The following is a 26,382-nucleotide window of genomic DNA, read 5'->3' as shown; positions in this document are numbered from 1 at the left end:
TAAAAACCAGTCCTTAAGAAAGAATATAACATATTCTTATAAGAACTCAGAATTGAAAGCAGACATGCGACTAAGAAACCTAAACTTGAACTCACCGTTTCTGAATGGCAATCTACTGATGTCACAATAAAAATCACCTTTTTCTAATTAAGCCAATAAAACATGAATTATGTCCAAAGGGTTCCAGAGTGAATAATGGAGATTCAAAAAGGAAAAGGCTGAGTTGGTGGATTCAAATATAAATATCATGTTTCTTAGTAGAAGTTTATTGTTTCTTATAGTGAGCATTCAATATTATCAGCACCTCAGCAGCTATAGGTCGAAAATTGCAAAACCTTGGTTTCCTTTAAATAATTTATATTTTGTTTCCTTTACAGCCCCAGAAGGCATAATGAAATAATGAACAGATGGTGGACATGAAGGAGGAGAAACTGAAGGTGAAAGTTTTCAAAGATATACCAATTTATATATCTGTCTCTGAAAAACAAAAGCCCTATGCCTGTAAATTAACTTGACTGTATGTTTTTCACAACACACCTATCATTGCAGCTGAAATCAGGTGACAAGGAGAATCAAAAAATATGTGGGACCATCCATTTATGGATGTTATGTAGGACCATCCATTTACTGGACTAGAAATCTGCATGATGTGTCCAAAATGTTTGCTTCTTTTGGTGTCACCGTGGGTAACATCAGAGGTTTTCAAGTCAGTTTTGTAAAGTCAGCTATGTTCAATTAAGAGCTTAAGCAGAAATGGGAACAAACAAACCACCCAAACGTAGAGTTTGCTCCAGTTGAAGCTGGAGCTGTGCAAGGAATCAGTGGGGTGGCAGAGTCTGCCTACTCTTCCCTATGCACTCCCAACAGCCCCAAGGAGGCTCCACAGACCTTCTAGGGCTCAAAGGAGCACAGTCTGGAAACAATCTGAGATTTAAGATAGAACACAACAAGCTAAAATGAGGTCAAAATACTAAAGTGGAAAAACATCAAAGTAAATGAAATGTAAAAGTTAAATTAATTTTACTACACTAGACTAGCCAAAGGGTCCACAAGGTTGCAAGATTATTTTTCTACCTTTATTGTTTAAACAGAATTAGTTTATTGATTTTCACTTAGCAGAATATTTAGAATATTTCTGCCTCCCAGGCAACTGGGTACTATTTTCCCCCCAAAAAATTACATCTTCATTTTGACTCAGAAGATATTAGTCAGAAGATAGATTTTCTTAACTGATGACTCCTTCGTTGTACAAATTCTCCAGTAATTCAGCATAACCTTTACTAGAAAAATAAAATAAGTAAAAAGCGATTAAATCATGGTACAAATCTGGGTATATAAAGCCCTCAAACACTGATCATTGTAAAATCTCTTTGTTCAGGAACCCTTAATGCTATGGTTTGAGTGTGTTCCCCAAAGTTTACATGTTAGAAACGTAATCCTCAATGTAGCAGTGTTGGGAGATGGGGCCTAATAAGAGATGATTAGGTCATGAGGGCTCTGCCTTCATGAATGGATTAATATTGTTATCATAGAGGTGGGTTAGTTATCAAGATAGTGGGCCTGTTATAAAAACAAGTTTGGCCCCCTCTTACTTGCTTGCTCTCTTGTGCCCTCTTGCCCTCTTGCCTCCCATCATGGGATGATGTGGCACAAAGGCACTGGCTAGATGTCATGCTCATGGACTTACCAGCCTCCAGAATCATAAGCCAAATAAATGTCTGTTCATTATTAATTACCCAGTCTGTGGTATTCTGTAATTGCAACACAAAATGAACCAAGACATTGAAAAGAAATTTTAAAAACAAACTATTCAACTTGGAGTTCAATTTAAAATCCCAACAAGTTTTTTTAACGCTAAGGAACTAGCCTTCCTTGTCCACTTAATCACAAGGTTCAAAGAATGACGAACATTTTATATTCCTATCTGCGTGAGAAACTAATATTGCTATTAGAAAACATTCTTGGATTGTATTTCATGCCCTAAGTGATCTGGCCTTGACTCACTTTCCAAAATTACCTGCCACCACTTAACAAAGACCTAAGCACAGACCTACTCATCTCCTCACTGTTCCTTTAACACAATTTTCTCCCTTCCACCTCTACACTTTCTCTCCCAGACTTCCTCACCGCTCCTGCCAGCCTATCTAAATTCAACCATTCCTTAACAATCAACCCCACAACCAACCTTGGAGAAGCCATCCCTGACAATAGCAGCCAGTGACCGATCTTCCAGGCTCACAGCACCAATTGCTAATTCTGTCCATTTTCTTGCTTAACCACACATCTTTATTGTTACTTACCTCCTTCCATGGACATGTCTGACCGTGAAACACCTCACATAATACCTACTACCACGCTGTACCCACATGGAATACACAATAAATATTTGTTGAATAAATGAGTATGTGTTTATTCTCAATCTCTCATCTACACATGGAACAGTACAGAGATTTACACAAAGCAAATGAAATATGAGCAGAATTTGGTTTCCTACTACTACTCACATCCATGAGTCTTATCAGCTCATGCTTCCCCTTATTGCCATTTACGTTTCTTTTACTACGTTGTTTATCTCAGGACACACTCTGATTAGCCTTTAATTTGTTGTAATAAATCTCTATTATCCCTGACATTATTTAGCATGCATGGCTGCCTAATTAGTCAAGGCAATGATTTATAATGAAATTGCCATAGATTTTGCCCTTCCCTTCAGTTAATGCTACCCTCCCCATTTCACTGAAGAGCCTTACTCCAAACTAGTTCAAATGTCAGCTGTAAAGTAATACAAGTAAAGTGCCTAAGAAAGGAGAAAATGTCTGGTCTTTTGCCTAAAGGTTCCAGGAAAAAATCATCAAAACCCATTTAAATGGGACATAACTAAAACACACGAAGAGCCTGGTGCCACTGTTTCACCATTAGATTACTCTCTTCCAAACTTTAGTTGATAAGCCACACTCTCCCATGTAGTACAAAGACAGCAAAGAGGCCTGAGAAAATCAGGTCTACAATGGAGTAGAAAGGGAAATCCTTCTCTCTGATTTTCCAGAGCACTATCCTACTAAGCAACATGGAGAACTATGTAAGGGACTACACATAGAATGCACATGTCATGCATATGGCCAGTCCCTTTGTAGTCTGCCATCTGAGACCTGGCCAAGCAAAAGAAAGCTACTATCCACAGATTTTGGAAGTATACCAATTACAAATCCCAAGTCACCTCTACTATAGGCTCTTTAGCTCCCTGTTTGCTGAGAAGTGTTCAGACTCATCACTGGTGCTTCAAAGAGGATGCAGTTTATTCTGATATTGCTAGATGAATTGCTGCAATCCTGACAGGTTTCTGACCAGGCACAGGAGTGCAGAGAGAATGTAGAACAATGGTTCTTTATGTCATGCCATGCATGGTGAACTTCTCACCTACACACAGAATTCCTGTCAGAACAAACATATCCTCATTGCTCCATGTCAGAAGTCCAGGCCCAGGTGCACAACTCCTGGAGGAAGTCAGGTGAGTAGCAGGTAGGGAGAAAAGCCACCAGTCCAAGCCAACTAGACATACAGGTAGATTAATCCCCTTTCTTACTTTCCTTGTAAGAGGAAGGGCAAGAAGCTGGAAGCAGCATGGACTGTGGTTTCCGGCTTCCTCACCCAGAACCTGCCTAAATAAAACTAAGTTAACACTGTGGCTTCCATGTTTATGAACATACAAACCTGTGTGAAATCAGACTTTCTATAATGGATGGGATTTAAAAAATAAGGTCTTAAAATGTGTTCAGCACTATAAATGGACTTCGTTGCAGTGTTGAATCTGAACACTTCATTATATGTCGTTATTATTCCAAAACAATGAATAGTCATGTAAGAATACAATGTTATCACCATTTCTTTGGAGAAAAAGATTGCCCTTTAGTAAATGTATGTAATTTTTCACTGTAAGTGTTTGAAGGATCTTCTTCCATGAAATTAGGATGTTAGCAGATGATTATTTTTACCATCTACACCTAATGAAGTAAAAAGCTAGCAATTCCAGGTTTATTCTCAGGTTTTATTTACCTGTGAAATCTAAATTCTGGTACTACTGACTCAGAAAAATCTCTATGCTAAGCCCCTTGCTTGATGGATAAATTATTTTGCCCACAGAGGTTGATGGTGTACTAAAGGCTACACAGCAAGAAAGTGGCAAAGCCAGTTCTGAATCTAAAACTCCAGCTGGGTAGGCATGCCATCATCAAGCCCTTTAGGAAGCTGGTGTATCACACTATTCTTTTTAAACCCCATGGGAATTTAAGTCAATTATTTTAAAGTGTTTTAAACACATTTTCAATAAATGTCATTTTTATTCATAATTAAAATAGAATGTATCTAAAGGAGGTTTATAAAATTGTTTTTCATTGCTGTAAAACTGTAAATAAAGCTTAGATGCCATATGTCAATTTAAGGTAACCATATATTACCTTAACATATGGGTGAAAGTCCACAGGGATACTCGAAATGTAAAAATAACTACATATGCTTTGCGAATAGAAATAATCGAACCAGCTTAGCTCCCTTTTTCAAATGAATGCATTTTATATACCTGGCTGTACAGACTCTGCCAAAAATGGTTCCACTAAAGACAGATTTATGTGCTAGGCCAATAAGCTCCAATGTGGGCAATTTTGAGACTGCAATGGGAAAAAAGCCAAAGAAATTAAAGATGGAAACCACATGGCACATAGTTTTAGAATAAGGGACTGAAAACTTGAACTCAATCTCCATTTAGGTGCTAAAGAGATACAGAAAAAAAAAAAAAAAAAAAAAAAAACAAACCACAATTTTCAAGCCTGTTCTTCCACAGATTTTGAAAAGCTTGATTCCAAACTGTTTCTCATGAAAGTCACTATACTGGGGGAGCTATTCATGGCAAACCACCTGGATAATGTTTATTCCTAGACCTCAAATTGATCATAATTATAAATGTACTCTCTTCATAAGTGTCCTCATATGTAAAATAAGCTGCTAAATTCAGCCACTTTCTCCAATGACTCCATAACCAGAGAAATTCTGGTCAGCTTTTATAACAGTGAAGAGGACTGCCCTGCCAATCAACATACGACCATTAACAACATGCACAGCCAAACAGATTCCTTTAAATTCTTCACAGCATCCCCCTCAAAAACTGATGTCTCACAATTGCCTTTGTCTGTTACTTTCACTCTCTCTTCCTTACTATAAGTTGAGTCTTACCTCACTTTCCTGTTAAATCACATCTAATCCATCATCCACAGATATGACTAATGACTTGCTTTTCAGGGTCTTATTATTCTGTTTGGGTGGATGGGTGAATTGGCACTTGCTGTCTAGGGAAACAGAAGAAATGCTGAATTAATGAGCTTGGTTAATTTGAATTCTCAAGAGTGGTTCAACAGACCAGGCTGCTATGAACAAAAATCTGCAACTCAGGTATTTTGACCTTTTAAATACCATCAAAAGAGGAATGTAAGTGTACTTTGCTTCTGCCTATAGTAGCATAAATCAGAATAACTGGCTTAATTAGTTTTGTTTGCAGTAAGCTGAGTTATTAAAAAACGCAACTCCTTGAGAGCATTTGGTGTTGCCATCTGGCCCATCCCTTTGCTCCTGGTCTCTTTCCCTTCTGTTTCTTGCATTCCAGAAACCAACACTTCCCCAGACACAGCACTTTGGCTGTGAATGCAAGTGGCTATGTAACGACCAGACTAAGGTCAGACCATCTTCTCAAGAATGTTTATCTGGAAGGAATATGGCCTTGGGGTGAGGAGGGTCTGTGTGGGAGGAAAAAGGATACTAAGGTTGTTGAACTCCCAGGTTAGGAATAGGAATACTCCTTCTTTTAAAAATGCATTTTGGTAGTTGTCCATCCAGCTGTGAACTGTGTGTCCCATCTGGCTTAATCAGAGGTTTCCAGGCAATAGATCTGAGCTCACCTAATAGATCATCAGGTCTTCTCTGATACTTTCTAAGCCAGAGGCTAGTGATACTCATTTATCTCACACACTCATCACTGCATGTGTCTAATTTTCTGGGATTTCCAATAAGAATTGAGAAAAACTGGTTCCTTATTCCATTTAGGGTCTCTATCATTAACATTACCTCTACCTCAAGTGGCCTCTATGTGTAGAAGAATAAATGTCTTTAGACAATTGACTCCGTACCCTGGGAGTCAGCTTGATTCTTTCTAGTCCACTACTAACTGATATCTGGCCTTGGACAATTTACTAACCTTCTTTGGAAGTCACCCATTTCATTCAGAACATGAGTGGGTTGAGTACATCACAGCTCTAACATAGAGTATACTTTATGGCTTTAAGTTCTATGATTCCATGATGTTCTAAACTAAATACAGCTATATTGCCCTCATTTCTTCCTATTCTTTAGCATTAATATAGACATCTATTCTCATTTAACTGAATTAATAACTATATATATCAATATATGCATATATAAAAATACACATGTACATATTCACTACCAATTGGGTTTCTTTTCTACTGATAAGAAAACACACACCATGCCCCCAAAAAGCAATTCACGCTTTTTAACATTTTTTAAGAACTAGCAATTATAGACACTTAGGATGTTATAGCTATATACAGTCTAGATCAGGGGTTTCCCTAAAAGTCAAAAAGTCCCTCAATAATTAGAAGAAAGATGAGAAGACTTTTCACTTTTCTTTATAATCAAGACCAGAAGGCAAAATTCTGAGTTTAATCCAATGATGACTATATTTGACTAGATTTCACTAGAAAAGCCAACTCACCCAGTGAGTATCAGAAACCACTTTCAAATACCTGGCCTTCCAAAGTTAATCTAAATGTTCTATCCCTCAACCATACCAGCAGGTAATACTGGTACTATAAATATTTTGTTTGCCAGGTTTTAAAATTTTTAAAGGATTTACTTTCCTTCATATGGCTGAAAATGAAGGTGAAGGAGGTATTAAAAAAGCCATTCAATATCTTTAAATGTAATGCATTTAACATTCTTAAATATACATACAAGAACACTAAATGCTGTGTGTGCATGCGTGTGTGTGTGTGTGTGTGTGTGTGTGTGTGTGTGGAGAGATGAAATAATTGAAATATAGTTTTTGAGCAACTACCAAATCCACTCTTTTTCCCTTAGATATCTCCTGTCTCATAGAAAAGCCTATAGAAGGCCTAAATAACTAAGGTTCTGAAAAATTTTTAAATAAAAAAAAAAACTATTAGATATAATTCCTGAAGTTTAACTTATCTGGTAATTGAATGTGTGCCTAATTTTGATCAAGAGCCAGGACAAAGTCCCAAGACTTCTTGTATTCTTTCATAATGATTTGAGATAAAAATTCCATAATACACATAATTTGTATTATGTAAAAATGCTAAAGGAACAGCCATCTGTGAATAACCCAGTTATTGCCTTTTATCTTTGGAACAACAAACCAGTATTGCCTTTATAAGGATGACAATGTAACCTGCTACTCTTCTGCCATTTTCCCTTTTCAAAAACACCTCTTCTGCCTCTCTGCTGCTAAAGGATCCTCTATCTAAGAAAGAGCAGAGGTTCTTTCTACTGGAAACACTTGCACGGCACTCTAAAGAGAAAGCAATTTATGTCAGGAGCAGCAGTAACTTGAACCTCACTCTTTTGCAGATTACAGACTTACAAATTAGAGCTGAGATTTTCTGTCTGTATCCTCAAGTGTCCCATGGTCTACTCTTGATATTGAATCTCAAACTTCCTAGCTCTCTTGAAAATCAGCCCATTTCAGAACAGGTAACTATTCTTAATATGTCCCAAAATCAAATTCAAAATAAATATTTTTTCCAAATATGCTCAATGCTCACCATTAATATTATGTATTAAAGTACTATCGAGGGCAACTTGGTTATACCAAAGTATCCAAGAAGCAAATATTTGAGTTGATAATATTATAGAAACATAGTGCCTCACTTATCTGTAGTTTAACAGATAAGTGTAGAAACAGATATCCATAGAAACTCCGTCTCTACTAAAAATACAAAAATTAGCCGGGCGTGGTGGCACATGCCTGTAATCCCAGCTACTCAGGAGGCTGAGGCAGGAGAATCACTAGTTTGAACTAGGGAGTCGGAGGTTGCAGTGAGCTGAGATCACACCACTGCACTCCAGCCTGGCCACAGAGCGAGACTCCGTCTCAAAAAAAAAAAAAAAAAAAAAAAAAAAAGTGAACTTTGAAAAGCTGAAATATTTATGGCACATGGACTATGCGCTGAAGCTCGTATAGTTTACTCTTAGAGGGACACCTCATGGTTATTTATCCTTATTTTAAACACATTTCTAAGCAGAGCAGTTATCTGCATTCCCAGGCTATGACCAGCCATCGGAAACAGCAGAAAAGAATTTAGAAACAACGAGAAAAGGAGCTACAGTCAGGCCTGCTGAGGTCAGCAAGGAGTGCAGCTGACATCATGGCAGTACTAGAAGTGACTGGAAATCTATTTTTAGGAGTTTAAAAAAAAAAAACTCATACAGGGCCATTAAATGAAGGAATCCACAGTTCTATCTCTAACCATCAAAAGTAAGTCATAGAGCCTAAGGTGATAAATTTCAGCCTGGAAAACTTACTCCACTCACAGATACACTGACCCAAAGTTGCTACACAAGTAAAACATTATACTTATTTATTTTCTTAAAGCTTTGGCAAACTTTGACTTTATACTCTTAGTTCTGACCAGTGGAGATCAACTAAGATCCCTATATCCATGCCTCCAGAATAATCTGTCATTACTATGACTTAACTGTATAGCCTTACATGTTTTGTATTTGTATTGCATTCATTTATTCATGTACTTATGCATTTGTATTCACGTGTCTGATTCATTTGACACTTGTGAAAAGCTGTGACCCGATGAAATGGAATAACTCACTATAGCTTTTCACTTCCCCATCCTTCGTTCTAACCAATTTCAGTTAAAAGGAAATGATAAATGCATCACTAATTCAAAGGTCATATTTTTTTCTACAGTATCTTTTGAAAAGTTGATGCCAGAAGATATAAACATTTCATTGGTTTCAACTGAGTCTAAAGGACAGGATTATAATCAGTTGAAAGAAATTATTGGTTTACTTTATGGCAGCAACTAGCTTATGTGACAGGATGCCAAAGGCACTTGAACATTAGTTTGACCAAATAGAAGCCAACTGAATGTTTGGCATTGTGCAGATGCAATATTAAAGTTACTGAAATGTATATAAACATGTGAATATACATACATACACAATGTTGATAGACAGGCAATCTCCGTAGGAAAAAGATGAAAATGACCCTCCAGATTTAAATTACGTTTATAGCATTACATCATTGTCAGTGGAGTTGAAAACCTTACATTGTACTAGGAAATACCTTTCTAAGCCATCTAGGTTTTCCAATAGTTTTCCTCGGATATATATTGCAATTTTCTTAACAAACTACATTTTCAATATTAAGCTTTCTATGGTATTAAGTCAAAATGTATCCTTATGATAAATGTAATATGCTTTGCATATACAAGTATGGTACAATAAATCAATTTTATCAAAAACTTAAGTCGATGTCTTATCAAACTGTACATAAGGTTACCAAATTACAGTATTGAAGCTCGAAGAACAAAAACCATTATTTATTTCTTTAACCATCTGTCAGTTCACACAATAGAAAATACACACAGAGGACCTCAATTAAAACCAGTTCTAGTATTCTATAATTGTAACTGCTAAAATTTTTCTCCCAGGAGACATTCAATTTCTATCATCCAAATTCATTCACAAGTGATGTTCTGACTTTTCTTAAGCAAAATAAAAGATTTATGAGAGTAATTATTCATGCTATAGTACACACTACTTAATTCAATGACAATCCCGCTTCAGAGAAATACTGCTGGGGTCTTCCACACACAGGTTATCTGACCCCTCGTAGACAAGGCCACTTTGTGTTATCAACATTTTTTGTTTACTCATTAATAACCTCAACGGAGGATAAGGAGCAGTCTTAAAACTCAGGGTGAAACCTATAAAGTGGGAGATTTGAAACGCAATATTCTCTTGTGGGAAATACCCATTAGCATTGCAGGCAGTGCATGATCTACAGGTGTCACCGACCTCTACCGTGAATAGGTTAGAAACTCATGTGCTTCTTTTTCTATCTGGATGTGAAAGCTTTAAAAAGTAAAGCAGTCATGAGCCTACTCGAGTTTCCCTCAAATTAGCCTAACAACTCCACCCATCAAAAACACAAATTTTCAACTCATATCCCAAAATAGTATGCTATTAGATAACTTTAGTCTAGAATGGAAAGAAGTTTTATAGTAACAGCATCAGTCCTCAGTCCTGGAGTTAAGCAAAGGAAAAGGAGAAGTTTTCTTCTTCCCAGGAAGCCTAAGTATTTGAAACCTTCACTCACACCAACCCATCTTAAGCAAAATCACTCACTGAGGACAATGGTTTCCAACTGGTCCACTCATTAGAATCACCTGAGGAGCTCTTTTTGCAAAGTGCCCAAGTCCAGTGCCAGACCAACTCAATTTGCATCTCAGAGTGCAGTGCAGGGCTCAGCCCCCGGTATTTTTTCAAAGCTATCACAGTGATTTTAATCTGCAGCTAGATTGAAAACCACTGCTCTAAAGCAATGGTTTTCAACCAGGGGCAATCTTGCCTACCACGCCCCCCAACTGTGGAACATTTGGCAGTGTCTAGAGACATTTTTTATTATCACAACTAGGGGAATGCTCAGAAGTAAAGCCCAGGGATGCTGCTGAACCTCCTGAAATGCATAAGGCAGCATCTCACAACAAAGAATTATCTGGCCCAAAATAATAACAGTGTAACTGTAAAGAAATCCTGAACTAGAAGAATTGTTGGGAGAAGCAGCCTGCTCTTTCCATCTCGAGAGATACCCTCACAAAACAAGAAAAGAATCAATAGGAAGCTTTCAGGAGGAAGACTTACAACCCTGACACTCCATTCAGCAAGACCAAAGTAGCTCTAAATGGACCTTGTTTAATGTAGGTGAATGACTTCCTCATGCTAATGTTACTCTCACTAAAACTTGCTCTGACAAGGCAAAGGCAATCAGACCCACCAGGATAATTAAACAATTCCTTTTTTTTTTTTTAGAAGATGAAGAAGAAAGAAGATAATGAAGAGTACCATTTCTTTGTCTATTTATTCCTTCTCATTTGCCGGTCACCAGCAATATGTGCTTCTAGAATTAATATCAAACTATTTTTACTATTTTTCTCTTCTGCATTCATTATGTCCAGTGGGTGAACTACTTGTAAGGATCTCTGATCATCACAATCTTCTTTGTCTTGAAGGCCAATAACAAACACAGCTATTGCTAGAAGAGCCTAAATCATCCAAGACATCCATGACCCGAGCTAAATAGTTACCTGTTAAAAAGCAAAGTCCTGCCAGCTAGTATCTGGAAGCAAAACTACTTCATTTCGTTGTGGAAGGAAACACTTTCACCTAAGAAAATTCCATTCAACCTTGGGTGTCAATGGAATTAAGTAAGTGAAACCCCCATTCTCAATAGTTGAGGCGGTCAGTTTATGAACACTTATAAATAGCAGTGATTATTCGATTACTTAATTTACAAATATGAAATAAGCAAGCAACATGAATGAATAGACAAATGCCTTAATGCCTAGATGTGATACGTGTTGAATCTACTTCCTATTTGAAAATGGAACTCTACACAAACTAGAAAGAAATCATTGAACAATAACTTCTAAAGAATTAAATGCATTTTTGAGAATTTTGTTTAGTTTGGAGGTTTAAATATTTCTTTTGTTTTTGCTTTTGTTGTTTTCTAAACACCTACTAATTAAGAAATTATTACAGAGACTTAAGATGCTTTTAAGAGAGGAAAAATACCTAAAATTTATCTTTGCATTCCCAAAAGAAACTCTTAAATGAGTTCAACTCTTTTATCCACCGAGTTTGTAATTATAACCACAAGAAGATTTATAAATGCTCAAGGCATAGTCAACGAAAACAGTCATCTTTTTCACTGATGTTCTCTCAGTGTGCATATGTGTGTGTTTTGGGAAGGAATGCATATCTTTACAGGTAGGACAACACCCTGCCAATGTATATTTCATTTCTGTTTCAGTCTGCCATAATGCACACACACTTCCCATTTGTTTTCACGTGCTTTTTGTTCATCTAAAAACATGCAAGTGCTCATCCAAAACACTCATATTTCACACTAACCCCAAACAGAATGACTCTGGAAATGAGTCAGCAAATCTGCAATTCTGAATTAACCTTGATACTGCTTCCTATCTATTTATACACCAATGATTCAAACAAATTGTGTGAGGATTTAAAAATGTGAAAAAGCATGTCTTACCATCCATATCAAAAATTAATTTGTAATGGCAGGATAAATACAAGTTTACCAATGCCCATGTTTATAGGCTGATGATCCATAAACATCTCATTGTGCCACTTCATTTTCCAATTAATTACCGAAATTAAAATACAATGCAAATGCACTGCAAATATACTCTGAGGATATCAACTGTCAGCACAAGATTGGTCACTTAAGAATGAGAAAACTCGAAGTAGACATAAGATTTGAACTTCGGTATCATTCTATTACATCAGTTTTAACTAAATTAAATTGTTAAATTTTAAGAAACATTTACCTGCCCCACTAAGTTTATCGGTATCCAGGCAATAAGCTACGATGTAATGTCATCTTTACCAGGAGATACACCTTACTTACAATGCAAGGCATTGTTTAAAAGCTGCATGTAAAAACTTTTCTTAGAAGTCAAAATTATATGGTGATTAAACTAGAGTTCTTTATATAAAGAAACCCTTTTGTAAAGAGAAATTGTTTTTTAAGTGATCCACTTGTCCCTAATATTTTCTTTCTAGTTTAAGAGACAAAGTTTCCTTATAATGGTGCATATACTTACTTCTCAAGCTCATTAAGAAGTAATCAAGAAATGGAAAAATCATTAACTTTACCTTCCCATTACTCCATTATGCCCCCTCCAAAGACAAGCTTCATGGCCAATGACCAATCTCATGATAGTAACACAACCAAACCTTCTTTTTAAATGACTTCCATCTCTTGTACAGAATTGGGCAGCCAAGACTGCCTACAGCAATGGGGTAGTGATGGGGGCAGCATCTCCACAGCTCTTGGAAAGAGTGAGTGAAGGTTCAACCTTGGAAAGGCACCAGCCAGGAAGCCTCAACACAACAGGTGAATTGGCTTCTCTGGGCCTCCACCTCCCAACAACAGAGAAAGCAGTAACCGCCCATCTTTCCCAACCTTTTTATTTCCACCTGTGCTTAAAAGAATATTGCATGCATTTGAAGTCAAGTTTCAGGAGTCAATTTTCAGCACTATGAAAAAAGGATTAAGATAAAATAGGAATCCAACAGGTAAATCCCCAAATACAATATTGAAAATACCCCTTCTTGTCACTGCTAAAACTGGCAGCCTCCTCCACTACTACTTGGAGTTGGCTGAAGACTCCAGAGCACCTTTCAAACAAAGCAAAAACCCTCAGATATTTTCAATGAAAACAAAACCCCACAGTTTATAAAATCAATTGTTTTAGCTCCAACTCAACCACAGGTAACATAAAAGGATTGTGGAGTTGTTTTTGTTTTTTATTCTTTAAGAAATGATTTTTCTCTCTTAAGTTCAAAGTGGTTTCAGATCCAAGACGCAGAAAATTAAAACTCTTCGAAAAGGTTTAAAAGCTCAGGTTTAACACTGACTCAGCAAATGTAGCGGACGTTATGCTTTAGAAACCAAGAGTGTCCAAACACATCTGTACATTTTAAAAAGATACTTTGAAACAATCAGAAAAGATGTCTCTTGCAACGTAAGAGAGCATATTATTTGGAATATGTATAAGGGAGTTTGATGACAGTGTTGGTGGATTTTGAGTGAGTAGAAAGGGAATCAGCTGATGCATTTTAGATGCAAAGAAGTGTCACAGATTCAGGCCCCCAATACAATGGGAAAAATCCTCAAGGTAAAGTCAGGCATATTTGTAGCCATTTGGGCAAAACAGCATCAGGCCTGTTTAGGAACATCATACTTCTTTTTTAATGTTATTGGTTTTTCATAGAAATATTCATTTCTTCTTGTACTTAACCTATTAACTGGATACAAAATCCTTTTGGCAACCATTCCACAGACAAGCTCTAGCAGGAAACAGCACACCACTAAGAGAATGCTCAGATTTAAGATGAAAGACTCTTAAAATGGTTCTACTTTTTATCTCCAATACCCACAGATTTCCCCTTGACAACTCAGGGTCCTAAGGAATTACCGTTCCTCTCCCTCCCATAACCCCTCATCCCCAACCTTCTTCACACTGACTGATAACTGTATAGAATAAAAACAGATGGAGAAGAACCCCACATCATGATTTTGGGTCCAACATTTGCTCCTTCTCCAAACCCACTCCCTACCTAGCACCTGCACTTTCTTACATGGCTGGAAAGCCCATCATCATTCATAACTGTCTACTGAGTTCCCCAGCCCAAGCAGCACCCCAGCACGTACTGACCCACCGTTCATGCCACTGTAGACATTCCGGTGATGGGGTGACCCGTCCTCCTGCGCCTGCCGTCTGAGGGTGCCCTCCCTGCTGCCTCCGCCACTGCCTCCACCTCCTCCACCGCCTCCTCCGTGTTTGTGATCAGGGCTCCCTCCATAATGTTGTTTGAGGTGCTCCGGGCTGGTGCCCCTGGCTCTGGGGAGATGCTCTAGGCTCCCCCCGAGGGCGGGTTTCTGAAGATGCTCCGGGCTCCCTCCACTGTGCCTGGCGTGTTCAGGGCTGCTCCCTGACCGGTGCTTCTGGAAGTGTTCCGGGCTCCCACTCAGCACGTGCTTAGGCAGTGTTTCGGGGCTGCTCCCTGGATGCGGGTGCCTTTGCTGTTCGGGGCTGCCCTTGCACAAGGGTTTGTGGTGCTCCGGGCTAGGTCCTTTGAGTGCTTTGGGGTGATCTGGGGTCCCACAGGCCCTGGGTTTCTGTGGATGCTCGGGGCTGGCGCTCCTGTGCTTGGAGTGCTCTGGGCTGCCCTCGCTCCGGGGCTTCTGCAGGTGCTCCGGGCTGCCACTGCTCGCGTGGTGCTTATGGTGGTCCGGGCTGTCAGTGCTGCCAGTGCTGGAGGTGCTGCTGCCGTCACCCACATCCCGCACGTAGGGTGTGGTGGAGGCTGTGAGTTGGCACAGGCTGGCCTGGCTGTCGATGGAGCAGCGGCTGCCCGCGCAGCCTGCACCCTTCTCCTCATCTAGAAGCACACAGAGCTCCTTGAGCTCCATGTTCTCCTTCACCACTTCCTCCTGCTTCACCTCCAGCTCCTTCAGCTTCTGCAGGTATAAGGCCACTTCCTTGTGCATCACCCCGGCAGTGTAGCGACCCAGTCTCTGCCACTCCCGGGACACCCTCTTGCCTTTCTGTCGGTCATCATCCAGGAAACAGCAGAGGTCCCTCAGTTCCTGGTTGTCCTCCTGGAGTTTCTGGTTGATATCCTGAAAAGACAGACACAACCATTCAAGGGAAGCAGGCATCTGAGGTGTCAGCAGGCTCAGATTTCCTGGAAAGGGAGAGCCTGCAACTGCTGAATTATCTGTGAGGTTAGCGGAGGAGGTAAGGGAGTAGGAGGAAACTAAAGATTTGTAGCTGTCCATAAAAATTAAACTAATTTAAGTATCAGTTCTATCCCTGCACAATACTTTATTCGCATTATGTCATCTAATTTTTACCCACACATTTAGGGGATAATAATTATTATGGCTCTTATACAGAAGAGGAAACCGGACCTCACAAAGCTTCACTTGTCCAAGGTCACCCAGTCAGTAGTCAGGGAGCAACCAGCTCATTAACAAGAAATCAGTCACTAGAAGAAAAACAAGGCTCCCCGGCCCCACCCTCAAGAAAGAAAAATAACTGCTTGTGACCTATGAAATGCTTAAAAGCCCTGAGACAACAGACCTTTCAACAGAGTAAACAGCAAGCACTGCTTAGATCTTCAGTCCTGACATGGAATATGCAGCCCCAATTCCCCTGGTAGGGAAAGGCACAATTGCCCTCTAGTGGCATTTCAGCCCTGCACATCCAACCCCTACTTGCCACACCTACCTGAACATCTCCCTGGCATCTCTCATTTATCTCAAGCAACCTGAGTCTTAAATTAAGAGACCCCAAACTGCACCTCTCAGCAAATGCCACCTCTTTCTGTTCCACTGTTCTTTATATGAATCTGGGGTCATCCTTGGCATCTCCTTCTCCTTCAACCTTCCATTTCAAAACCAAATAAGGCTTTGGAGCTCTACCTCCAAAATTTAGCTCATCTTGTCATTCCCATGTTTGAAATCTTTTAATCTCATGGCCCTTAGGATACAATGCAAAATCCTTTAAGTCAAAGTCACACAAGGCCCCAGATGCATTGACTCAGCCTACTTCCCCCGCGTGAATGATGATTCATTTGTTTATTCACAAATATTCAGTAAGCATTTATTACTGTACCGGGTACCAGTCCAGGTGGTAGGGATATATCAGTGGACACAGCAAAGACCTTGATATCGTACAGCTTTTATTGTGGTGGGAAAGACTGGCAAAAAAACACGTATAGAACGTAACGTCATGCAGTGAAAAGTTCTGGAAAGAAAATTGAAGCAGGTTAAAGAACACTCTTTTTCAAGAGAAGATACCTCTACAGAGAAGGGAAACATTTGAGCAGAGACCTGGGTGGAATGAAGGAGCCAACATTTGAGTGAAGATGATCCCAGGCAGGGAGAGGGTAAGTATAAAAGCCCTGAGACCAGCATGAGAGCAAGAGCTCAAGTACAGGGAGGTCACCATGCCTAAAGAACAGAGAGCAAGTCAACAGACATGGGAAAGGGGGTCTGAGAGGCATCAGAGCCTAGAATATGCAGGCCACGTCAGCGACGGTAAAGGCTTTGGGTTGTTAGGGAGCTAAGGATAGAGGAGTAACATTACATGATTCCTTTTGTAAACAGCCTCCATAGTTGTGTGGAAAACAGACTGGCTGCGGTAGGGGAGGAAAGAAGGGAGGGTCAGGATAAAGTGGAAGCTGCGAGATCAACAAGGAGGCTCCTGCGCTGGTCCAGGTAGAGGGAGATGATGGTGGTTTGGATGTGTGGTAGCAGTGGAGAAGGTGGGAACACCCCTCCTCATCATGCACTGAGGCTGTGTTTCAGGTCCTCAAAGGGCAAGGCCTTTCCCTCTTTCACTTGGAATGTTCTCCCCAGCCTTCTAGAAAACCATCAGGTCTCATTTTACAAGTCACTTCCCCATAGACACCGTTCTATAGAAGGTCCACCCCCAATCTATGGTCTACCATCATCCCTCAGACTTACTTACAATTTGTAAGCACAAATGTGGAGTGTGATCATTCATTCTAGACTACATCTTCTCTAGAATCACAAGAACTGAGACCTCATCTATTTACTTCAGTGTATCAAGAACACAGCACTCCCAGTGTAGATACCTGAAGCCAAGGAATTTTTAAAATGACTGGTGGAGTTGCCACCTATTCTCCATTTATGCATACAGTCAAGGGGCCAGCAGTTCCTTGAAGCACTGTAGTTTGGTAAGGATGAAACAGGGGCAGCTACAGGGCTGCTACCTAAGATTTCACTGCTTCAAAAAGCCTGGAAATCTTTGGTCTTGCGAACCAATCCAGAACTAGAGGTACTCAGAAAGGGGACTGCATTCACTTAGACTCAACATAGACTCAACATATGCCCCTAACATAGACTAAAAAACAAATTAGAAAACACCTGTCAACCACATCCTCCACTTCCTGACAGTCATGGGAGTGAATTTGTGGGTCTTAGGAAGAAGCTTATGCAGCTTAGTTTCTAACTCCAGTTCTAACTCTCGGCATCACCAACAATTCTGTTTCTTTGTTTCTAATTCCCACCTCTCCTTTTTGCTTCTCATTGTCACTTTCTGATTTCAGGCCTGACCTTTGCCAATAGCCTCCCAGGCAGCCTCCCTGCCTTCGTTTGCCCCATCTCCTCCTTCCCCTCACCCACTCCGACACAAGCACTCCGCAATCAGACTGACCTTCAGAAACACTCCCTGCTACTCACGGACATAAAGACGGCAACAACAGAAACTGGGGGCAATTAGGGGGGTAGGAAGGGAGGTAAGGGTTAAAAAACTATCGGATACTATGCTCAGTACCTGGGTGATGGGATGAATCATACCCAAACCTCAGCATCACACAGTGTACTCAGGTAACAAACACGCACATGTACTCCCCAAATCTAAAATAAAAGTTGAAATTTAAAACAAACAAACAAAAAACAACACCAGCTGGGCGCAATGGCTCATACATATCTGTAATTCCAACACTTTGGGAGGCCGAGGCAGGTGGATCACTTGAGGTCAGGAGTTCAAGACCCATCTGGCCAATGTGGTGAAACCTGTCTCTACTAAAAATACAAAAATTAGCTAGGCATAGTGGCACGTGCCTGTAATCCCAGGTACCCAGAAACCTGAGGCAGGAGAATCACTTGAACCTGGGAGGAGGAGGTTGCAGTGAGCCAAGATCATGATACACTATAGCCTGGGCAACAGAGTGAGACATTGTCTCAAAAACAAGAACAAGAACAAAAACAAACAAACAAGAAAAAACACCAAAAGTACTCCTGCATGTTTTGCCTCTCCTGTTTATCAATCCCCATCACCTTTCCTTTGCCAGGGAAAATGAATACACCCCTCAGCCAGGCCTGAAAGGCTTTCCCCTGCCCTTCCACCTTTAGCTGTCAGCTAATTATGAACTACGATTATGTCTGTGCATTCCAACTAGAAAATGTCATCTTCTACCCCATATGAACCTAAAAGGAGAGATTCCTCCGCGAAGTTTCCCCTGGCACAGAACAGTACCCACGGATGAATGAATGAAGTAACTTTCCCACTCACTGTTTAAGGCCTGTATCACACTCTAGCTACAACAATCACTGGGCATCCATTTTTTTCTCCTTTCTAATGTGGACATCTTAGCTTCTGGAGGGCAGGGTCTATTCCAAAAGTCTTTCTTTGAATATGCAACATATCTGGCATGGTGTTTTGCATACAGTGGACACTCAATATGTGTTTATGGACTGATCAACCATATAAAGCCCCAGGCCTCTGGCCAAAACAGGCTACAGCTATAGCTATTGAGAAGAATTTCTTATTGTTTTCAGCAAGCACTAGCTACGTCAGAGTCTACAGTACTAAGAGAATAAACTATCCCTTGATATTGATGCTTTAGAGGAAATCAGAAGCTGTGGATATTTGGAGAAAACAATGATATACAAAATTAATCTTTCTAAGCTCCAAAAATTATTCAACATTTAGTTTAATCCTGGTATTTGATAGAAAGTTCAAGTCATGTTCTCTTTCATCTAAATAAATTTTCATATGAAAATAATTCCCTTTGACTATCCTACAGCTATTTCTGATTTCTCTAGAGCTGGAAAGTAAACAGGACTGGTGCTACGCAGGGCTTCATGGAGCTAATGCCTTTTCCAAAAGGAGTGAAATATACACTTCACAGCACTCCAGATGGAGGAGATAGGAGCGGGTACTGGCCCACTTCCTTTTCTATATCACAGTTCCTTCTTTCTATTATTAGTTTTCTTGAGAATATTATTTACTATTCAGTTCTGAGCTATTTCCTTCGCCTTCTGATGAACAGCTAAGCAGCCAGCTTGATAATAACCTTGTGATCCAGCTTCTTCAAACCTGCCTCATTAAGACTTGGGCTTTCTTTTGCAGAACACTAGGTGTCCTTTTAACATTGCCATAGGCCACCAGATATTATCCAAGTGTCTAAGTGGACTTTAAAAACTTTAAGTCCACTTCATAGCACACCAACCAATATTTCAATCTTATGCCTGAAGACTATCAAGTACTGTAGCTACAGTTCAATAATTGTTTTAATTTGTGATTTTGCTTCATTGCAGAGCAGGGTGGTGGGCAGGTGGGTGGTTGGGTTAGGAACCAATGAGGGAAATTAATGCAATGCAGAAAACAAATCTACAGAGATTCATCCCCAAATCGGCCCCCAACCGGGATACTGGGTCAGAGCAGCCTGAGGTGTTGGTATATGCTCAGCAGTCGGAAGACATGGTTCTTAGGAATCCAGTTCCTTACAACATAACCCTAACTAGAATCTCCCTTCTCCATCCCGTCCAGGACCACACATCCTAAGCAAAGAATGTCAACTAGCCAAAAGAAAAGGAATGCAGGCCGATTTTGAACACTTTATGTCTGTCTGACCTTGAGAAAACTATCTAACCTCACTGGGGTTTCTTCATCTAGGGTCTATTTCATCCTCATAAAACCTCATGTGGAATTAAAATCTCCACGAGCAGATGAGGAAACCAAGGGACAGAGAGTTTAACAGTTTGCCAAAGCTGCCCAAATTGTCAGAATCCAAATCCTTTATCTTTCTACTTCTCGGGGCCCCTACGCTGCCCTGCCTCCCAAATATTTAAACACAAACAAGTCAATCAGTGCTAGGACCCGGCCACAGGCCCCTGAGAAGTAAAGAACTGATGCTGTCATCTCCTGTGTCCACAGCTACAATAATACCTAGTAGCCTTACAAATATTTAGATGCAATTTCAAAGTCAGCTCATAAAAAGAGGCATAAAAAAGAAAAAGTATCATGGTCTTAATTCCCCCACATATGTAGTTCTCAGAGGGTACCAAGCCCTCAGATGCACCCCCCTCCATAACAACAACAACAACAACAACAAAAACAGTTCTTCTTTTCTTCCAGTTAAGCCAAAATAAATAAACGTACCTATCATTTATTCAGTCAACCACATATATGGATTACTATGGTGTCCAAGGAAGCTCTAAGCCAAAATAAAACAGGGAAGGGAGAAGGCTGGCCTCTCCCAAGAGTAAAACCACAGCACATTCACGGCTGAGTCAGAAGCCTGGGAGTCTGCTCCTTGCAGCAGCACAGGGATGACATGAGAAGAGTAGAGGCTGCATCAGAAAGCAACCTGGCCCCATCATTTCTGAACTTGATAAGGAAGTAGACTGGAAAGTCTTTTAATGCCAGGTCATGAATCTAGATCACAAGGAGACTTTCCTACTTGGGTGTAAGTGCCCTTAGCTGACCTAATAGCTACTTCTCTACGTGAAGCTACTGGAATGAAGCCCAGGCACTCTACCAACCCACTCTACCACCCCCCTCCCCTACCCACACATAGACCCTCACACACAGTCAATCCACAGAAACTAAAGGAAATTTCAAGTGTTTCTGAGCTATTATTTTGATGCTCCATACTATTAAAACATTTAATAGTAACTCTTCCAACTCTTCTAAATCACACGATGGTTCAGACCATGGAAGAAGCTCAAATTAGAGGGTGACAAACTAATGTCCCCTTGTCCAGCTCTGCCTAAGAAACCAAAATCTTGGAGACACACAGCCATAGATTTGTAAGTCCTTTCCTGATGACAGTAACTACCATTTTATAGTCACGTATTAAACCTTCCCCCACATAATCATAACTTGTCATAACACCCTCAGAAATAGTTATCATTGCATTGTATTGGTGAATAAAATGAGGATCTGAGAAAGTAATTACCCAAGCTCACCCTCCTGGCAAATGAGGTTTCTAGAATTCACTCACCTCTGAGATCATCTTCTTACTACATTAGCCTGCCTCTATTCCCCAAAGAGCCTGGCACTTAATAAATACTCTGTTAGTAATGAATTAAACCAAAAGAGAGAGCAAGTCTTGGGATTTTTCTGACTGGAGGAATATTCCTACCTGCACCCACTCTAGGGACTATATGACAATGAGTTCCGGCCTCAGGAGAAGGCCATCTCCACCTGAACTGGGCCCAGCACGTAGGTGAGCCTTGGGCATTCTACCCTTCCTACTCTTCCTTGCCCCGGAACCCAGAGCTGGAGCACTGAGGCAATTCAGGAACAGCATCTACTGCCTGATATGTGGGGATGGGAGTGGAAAGGCGACAAGAACAGCCTGTGCCTTCGGGAATTTGCTCCCTGAAGTCCCTGCACTGATCTCGTTTGTGTCTGGCTTCCTATAAACAAAGCAGAACAATGAGAGGAAGGAATACCAGGAGGCACCAGCGCTAGCTGGAAGGAGAGGAAGTTTGCGGTGCTCCCCAGCAGGGCGGTTCCCGGCCACCCGTGTACTGCAGCTGGGCAGGCACACTGCTCCAGACCCAGCCCTCTCCAAGGAGAAATGAAAGTTAGCGAGCTTGGGGGAACGGGGGCCGTTTCCCCTCTTTTCCTAGAAGAGGGTGGCAGGGGGGCTGGCTCAAAAAGAAAGATCACTGACCAACACCTGGGGTACCCTGTCAAAACCCTGCTCCTTCCACACTGAGTCTCTTTGCTCCTCCCCTTTCCCCCAGTCAACCTAGGGTTAAATGGGAAGGGGAGTAAGGCAACTCCAGGCGACGCCTTCCAAACTCTGGAAGAGGGAAAGCACAGGAGTCGGTAGAAGCGTGAAGGCAGAGCTTGAACTCCTATGTACCCGGTGACACAAGACAGCTCTGAGGGTGGCGCCCGCTGCTTCTCCCGGGCACCCCGCCAGCCGCTCTCCCTGGCAGTGGCGCCCTTTCCTCGCCCTCTGCCCGCCCAGGAGCTGCTGGCCCAGAGCAGCCGCATCCCCGACCCTCCAAGGCGAAGATCTCCTGGACTCACCCCCTCCCTGGCCTTTCCCCCTGACTGACTGAAACCTGGCTCCCCAAGACTGATTTTCCAACCTCCCTAAGAAATAAAAGGTCGGTGTGCCCTTCACCTCCCTGCCTGCTTTCCAGTGTCCTCCGCGTCCGCGCCTCCCGCCGCATTGCACCGCGAACAGCCAGACACTGGCGCGCCCCGTGTTGGGGAGAAGAGAGGAGCAGACGCCTCCAAAGTTTGGAAAAGTTTCACAGGGACTGGGGGCAGGGGGTGCCGACCGGGAGAAGGGAAGGATCACCTGTTGAGGGAGGGAGGGAAAGTTTGCCTGGCCCCGCCTCCCCGGGGCACCCCGCTCCCAGCCGCGCCGCGCCTCCCCACCTGGCCCGCGCTCACCTTGAGGCCGCGGATCTCGCCAAGGTGCAGCTGCAGGCGGCGGTTCACCTCGCGGATGAGGTTGCTGTGGTCCAGCATCGCGCTCACCTTCTCCGCCTCGGCGCGCCGCAGGCTGCGGATCAGCTCCTCCTTGCTCCACTGCAGCAGCTCCTCGTCTGACACTTTGGACAGGTCCTCCACGGGCGCGGCTGTGGTCGAGCCGGCCGCGGCTGGGGAACAACTTTCCGCCGCCGCCGCCGCCGCGCCTCCGGCCGCCTTCGACATGGTATCCGCGCGGTGGCAGGTGCAAGTGGGTGGAAGAGGCGAGGCGACTCCCGAAGGCGCGGGCGCGGCGGGGCCGCCTCCGCCCACACCCCTGTGCGCTCCGGCGAGTCAGCGGCACCGCCCAGGGGCCGCTGGGTTGGGGCGGCGGGGGTCGCGCTGGGTGGCCATCCTACCTCGCCATCCCCGCGCGCGCGCCCGCGCTCCCCCAGGGCCCGGCAGCCAGCCGCTCGCTGCTACTGAGGCCCGTCCCAACTCCGAGCAAGTCCATGGTGAGGGGCGCTGGGAAGCCCGGGGCAGCCGCGGGAAAACCTCGGGGACGGCGGGGGAGCTGCACCCCCGTTCCCCTGCCCTCTCCTCCGCCCTAAGCCGAGACTGTCGACCCCCGCACTCTCTGCCTTGCACACAGGCGCGCACGCACACGCACTTTCCTCCCCTTTGCCCAGCTGCAGCCCCCGGCTTCTCCCCTCTCCTAGCGTGGAGGGCGCGCCCGGCTCCGCGGCGCCTCCCCGGCTACTCTAGAGACGCCGAGGTGGCTGCCCGAAGGCTGCTGCGCTCCTCCTGTCGCCTTCGCTGCGCCCGCGGCCGCTCCTAGGCTGCTCCGGGAAGCCTTCGATTTGCAGAGCCGAGTCGAGAAGGGGTGGAGGGTGGGGGACCGGCTGGAGGAGGAGCCTGGAGCTGGGGCCACCCGTAACCCGCAGCAGCTCCCGCATGGGCTGGACGCAGCTGCCACTCGACCGCTGTCCGGGCCCCCGAGGTGCGCTCCCCGCTGTCCAGCCCGGGAGGGCTGGGGGCGCGGCTCCTTCTGCTCCCGGGTGCGGGTGGGGCTGGAATGGAGAGAAAGTGCGGAGCTGTGGCCGCCCGGGCTTTGGGAGGCTCGCGCGCGCCACCGTGTGGCAGAAGAAGCTCCCTCCTCTGTCCTCTGTCCTGGTGACCGCGCTTGTCACCAGGCGGGGGAAACAGCTGCTGACCCAAATGCGAGGTGCTTGGTATTTGGAAGGATAGGGCATCAGGAAAGATAGGGTAGCAGGACCTGAGGGATAACCAGTTGTTTGCACTTTGGAGAATGGGAGAAGAAGCAAATGGCAAAAACGGGGGTTGGGGGAAGGGGTAGCTTGAGAAAATCCAAATGGTCTGAAAAGGGGGAAAAGAGGCTTCAGGGCACTGCTCTTTAGGGACTACCCATCCCCACCTCCCACCCTCGCCCCACCCCAAGCCCTTTGTCTCTTCTAAAAACCCACTACTCTATGAAGAAGCTTCGGGAGAAGGTACTGGATCTTTTAAAATTTTATTTGAAAAATATCAAAGCCTTTAGGCGAAAATAAAATACCTTCATCTCCTGCTTCCTGAAACCTAGATTTTAAGGTCAGCACAGTCACCTCCCCTCGGAGCAAAGCAAGCCCCCTCAGGCAAGCTGAAATGCCAGCCAAGGAGATTTCCATTTTCTTCTATGCCGCAGGCTGCCAGGCGTTTACTGGGTCGGCTTTTTTATGATGGTTATTTCTGGAAGGAGGAAGTCTGAGTCCCTGGCTTCTATCTTTGGGCTATCCTCTTGTAAAGTTGGGTGGAATCCTCTCTGGGCTGAAAACATGCTTTTGCCTAAAGAGGTGGATGCCCTTGACTGGCATGTTATTTCCAGTGGGGGACAGGGCCGGAAAATGGCAAGGATCTACCCCACCGGGTTTCAGTTAACCCGGGTGCAGAGAGAATAATCTCTATCTGGTAGGATGAGAATCGAAATCAGTCCCTTCACCCGCCGGTCAGCGTGTGTCCTCTATTGGGGACACTGAGACCTGGCTCCCAGGAGAGGCAAGGAGAGGTGGTACTGCTTACTGTGACCAAGAAGGCCCTTAACATTCCCCTCAGCTTGACTAAGCTTTAGACAGGTTTCTTCCTAACTGTAGGCCCCTGACCTTCCTTTTCTCAGAGCATTTACTTCAGCAAACTTCCACTGATGAATGTTTCCTCTGACCCTGTGATATGTAAATCTCTTAGCCTCTTGCTGGGTTTCACAGCCTGGGGATCTTTCTCAGGGATCTGTGAGGCATCCCTTTGAAATAGAATCATGAGGGAAAAGAGGGTCCCTATCTCCCAGTGTTTGTGGAAAGCAGGAGCCTAACTAATAAGTTCCAACTAGGAAACACAAATGGCCTCATTACACTGACCAACTTCCCACCCTAATCTTCTCCACTACTCTTCTACTAGCTCCCCTCCTGTTTCGGTGGAGTTGACTCTGCCTCCCTCTCTCTCTTCCCTATTGCAGTAGTCTTGAATAAATCCCCCTTGTCTGTTTAACTATATTGGATACAATTTTTCTTTGACACCTCCAAGCAGCTCTCATGCCCACAGAAGGCTCTGCTCAACACAGTTCCTAAGACCGATTTTGTCACAGAAAAGGAAAGTGAAGGTCAGAAAAAGATAAGTCCTATCTCTGTTACATGTTAGTTCTTGTCCTTGAACAAATTATCCAACCTTACTGGCCCTAGGGCAGCTAATGATATGATATATGTGAAGTGCTTGATCGAGCAACCCTACAGAAATGCAACCTTATTATTACTGATATTACATACTACACTGGGCAGCCTCTTGTCTAGAAATAGGAACCAGGACTTCTGTGTATTCCTCTATCACGGGTTCTTCAAGAGCCCTATTCTAAAATGAAACAGCCAGCCCCTTCTCTCCTAACTCCCTCTGATCAGTTAGCACCTAATGGACATGAGAGATAGATGGCTGAGAGGAGAAATTAGACTTGTGTTGGGAGGACAAGGAAGAAGGAAAGCAAAAAAAAAAAAAAAACTCTCTGCAAATTACATACACTAGCAGTGGCTTACGGTTGAGCTACATCATCTTAAGGTTTTGATGTTTCTAATTTTGGTCATTGATTCAGAATAATAATTTTCTGCATGAATGAATAATGTTGCTTCATGTTGCTAAGGTCATATATGGTGTCAGGAGCTTCACTTGACTGCTAAAAACAGAAACTCAAAAAACAGTCACTTTAAAAAAATCACTTATTTTTTCTCACCTACGTGGT

General features: G+C 42.9%; 2 protein-coding genes across 7 annotated transcripts in view; both read right to left on the bottom strand.

Moving 5' to 3' along the window:
* The window catches only part of CCDC85A (coiled-coil domain containing 85A), a 197,078-nt gene extending 173,141 nt beyond the window's left edge, over window positions 1–23,937 (bottom strand). For 5 of the 6 annotated variants that reach the window (XM_025354205.1, XM_025354207.1, XM_025354208.1 and 2 more), the window contains exons 1-2: window positions 23,088–23,853; window positions 14,569–15,532 (exon numbers count right to left, since the gene is read on the bottom strand). In XM_025354205.1, the coding sequence (XP_025209990.1) occupies window positions 14,569–15,532; window positions 23,088–23,351 (1,228 nt within the window). In that variant the 5' untranslated portion in view covers window positions 23,352–23,853. Of the gene's footprint in view, window positions 1–14,568; window positions 15,533–23,087 lie in introns of all 6 variants that reach the window. The other variant, XM_025354206.1, reaches the window with a different exon arrangement.
* Window positions 23,867–24,399, bottom strand: LOC112604782. Its single transcript, XM_025354211.1, has one exon. The coding sequence runs from the start codon at window positions 24,356–24,358 to the stop codon at window positions 23,867–23,869; it is 492 nt and encodes a 163-aa protein (XP_025209996.1). The 5' UTR covers window positions 24,359–24,399.
* Window positions 24,400–26,382: the final 1,983 nt, after the last annotated feature.

This window comes from Theropithecus gelada, chromosome 13, assembly GCF_003255815.1.
Source record: "Theropithecus gelada isolate Dixy chromosome 13, Tgel_1.0, whole genome shotgun sequence".
Taxonomy (NCBI): domain Eukaryota; kingdom Metazoa; phylum Chordata; class Mammalia; order Primates; family Cercopithecidae; genus Theropithecus; species Theropithecus gelada.
The sequence above is the reverse complement of the archived record's forward strand: the minus strand, read 5'-3'. Positions and strand labels throughout refer to the sequence as shown.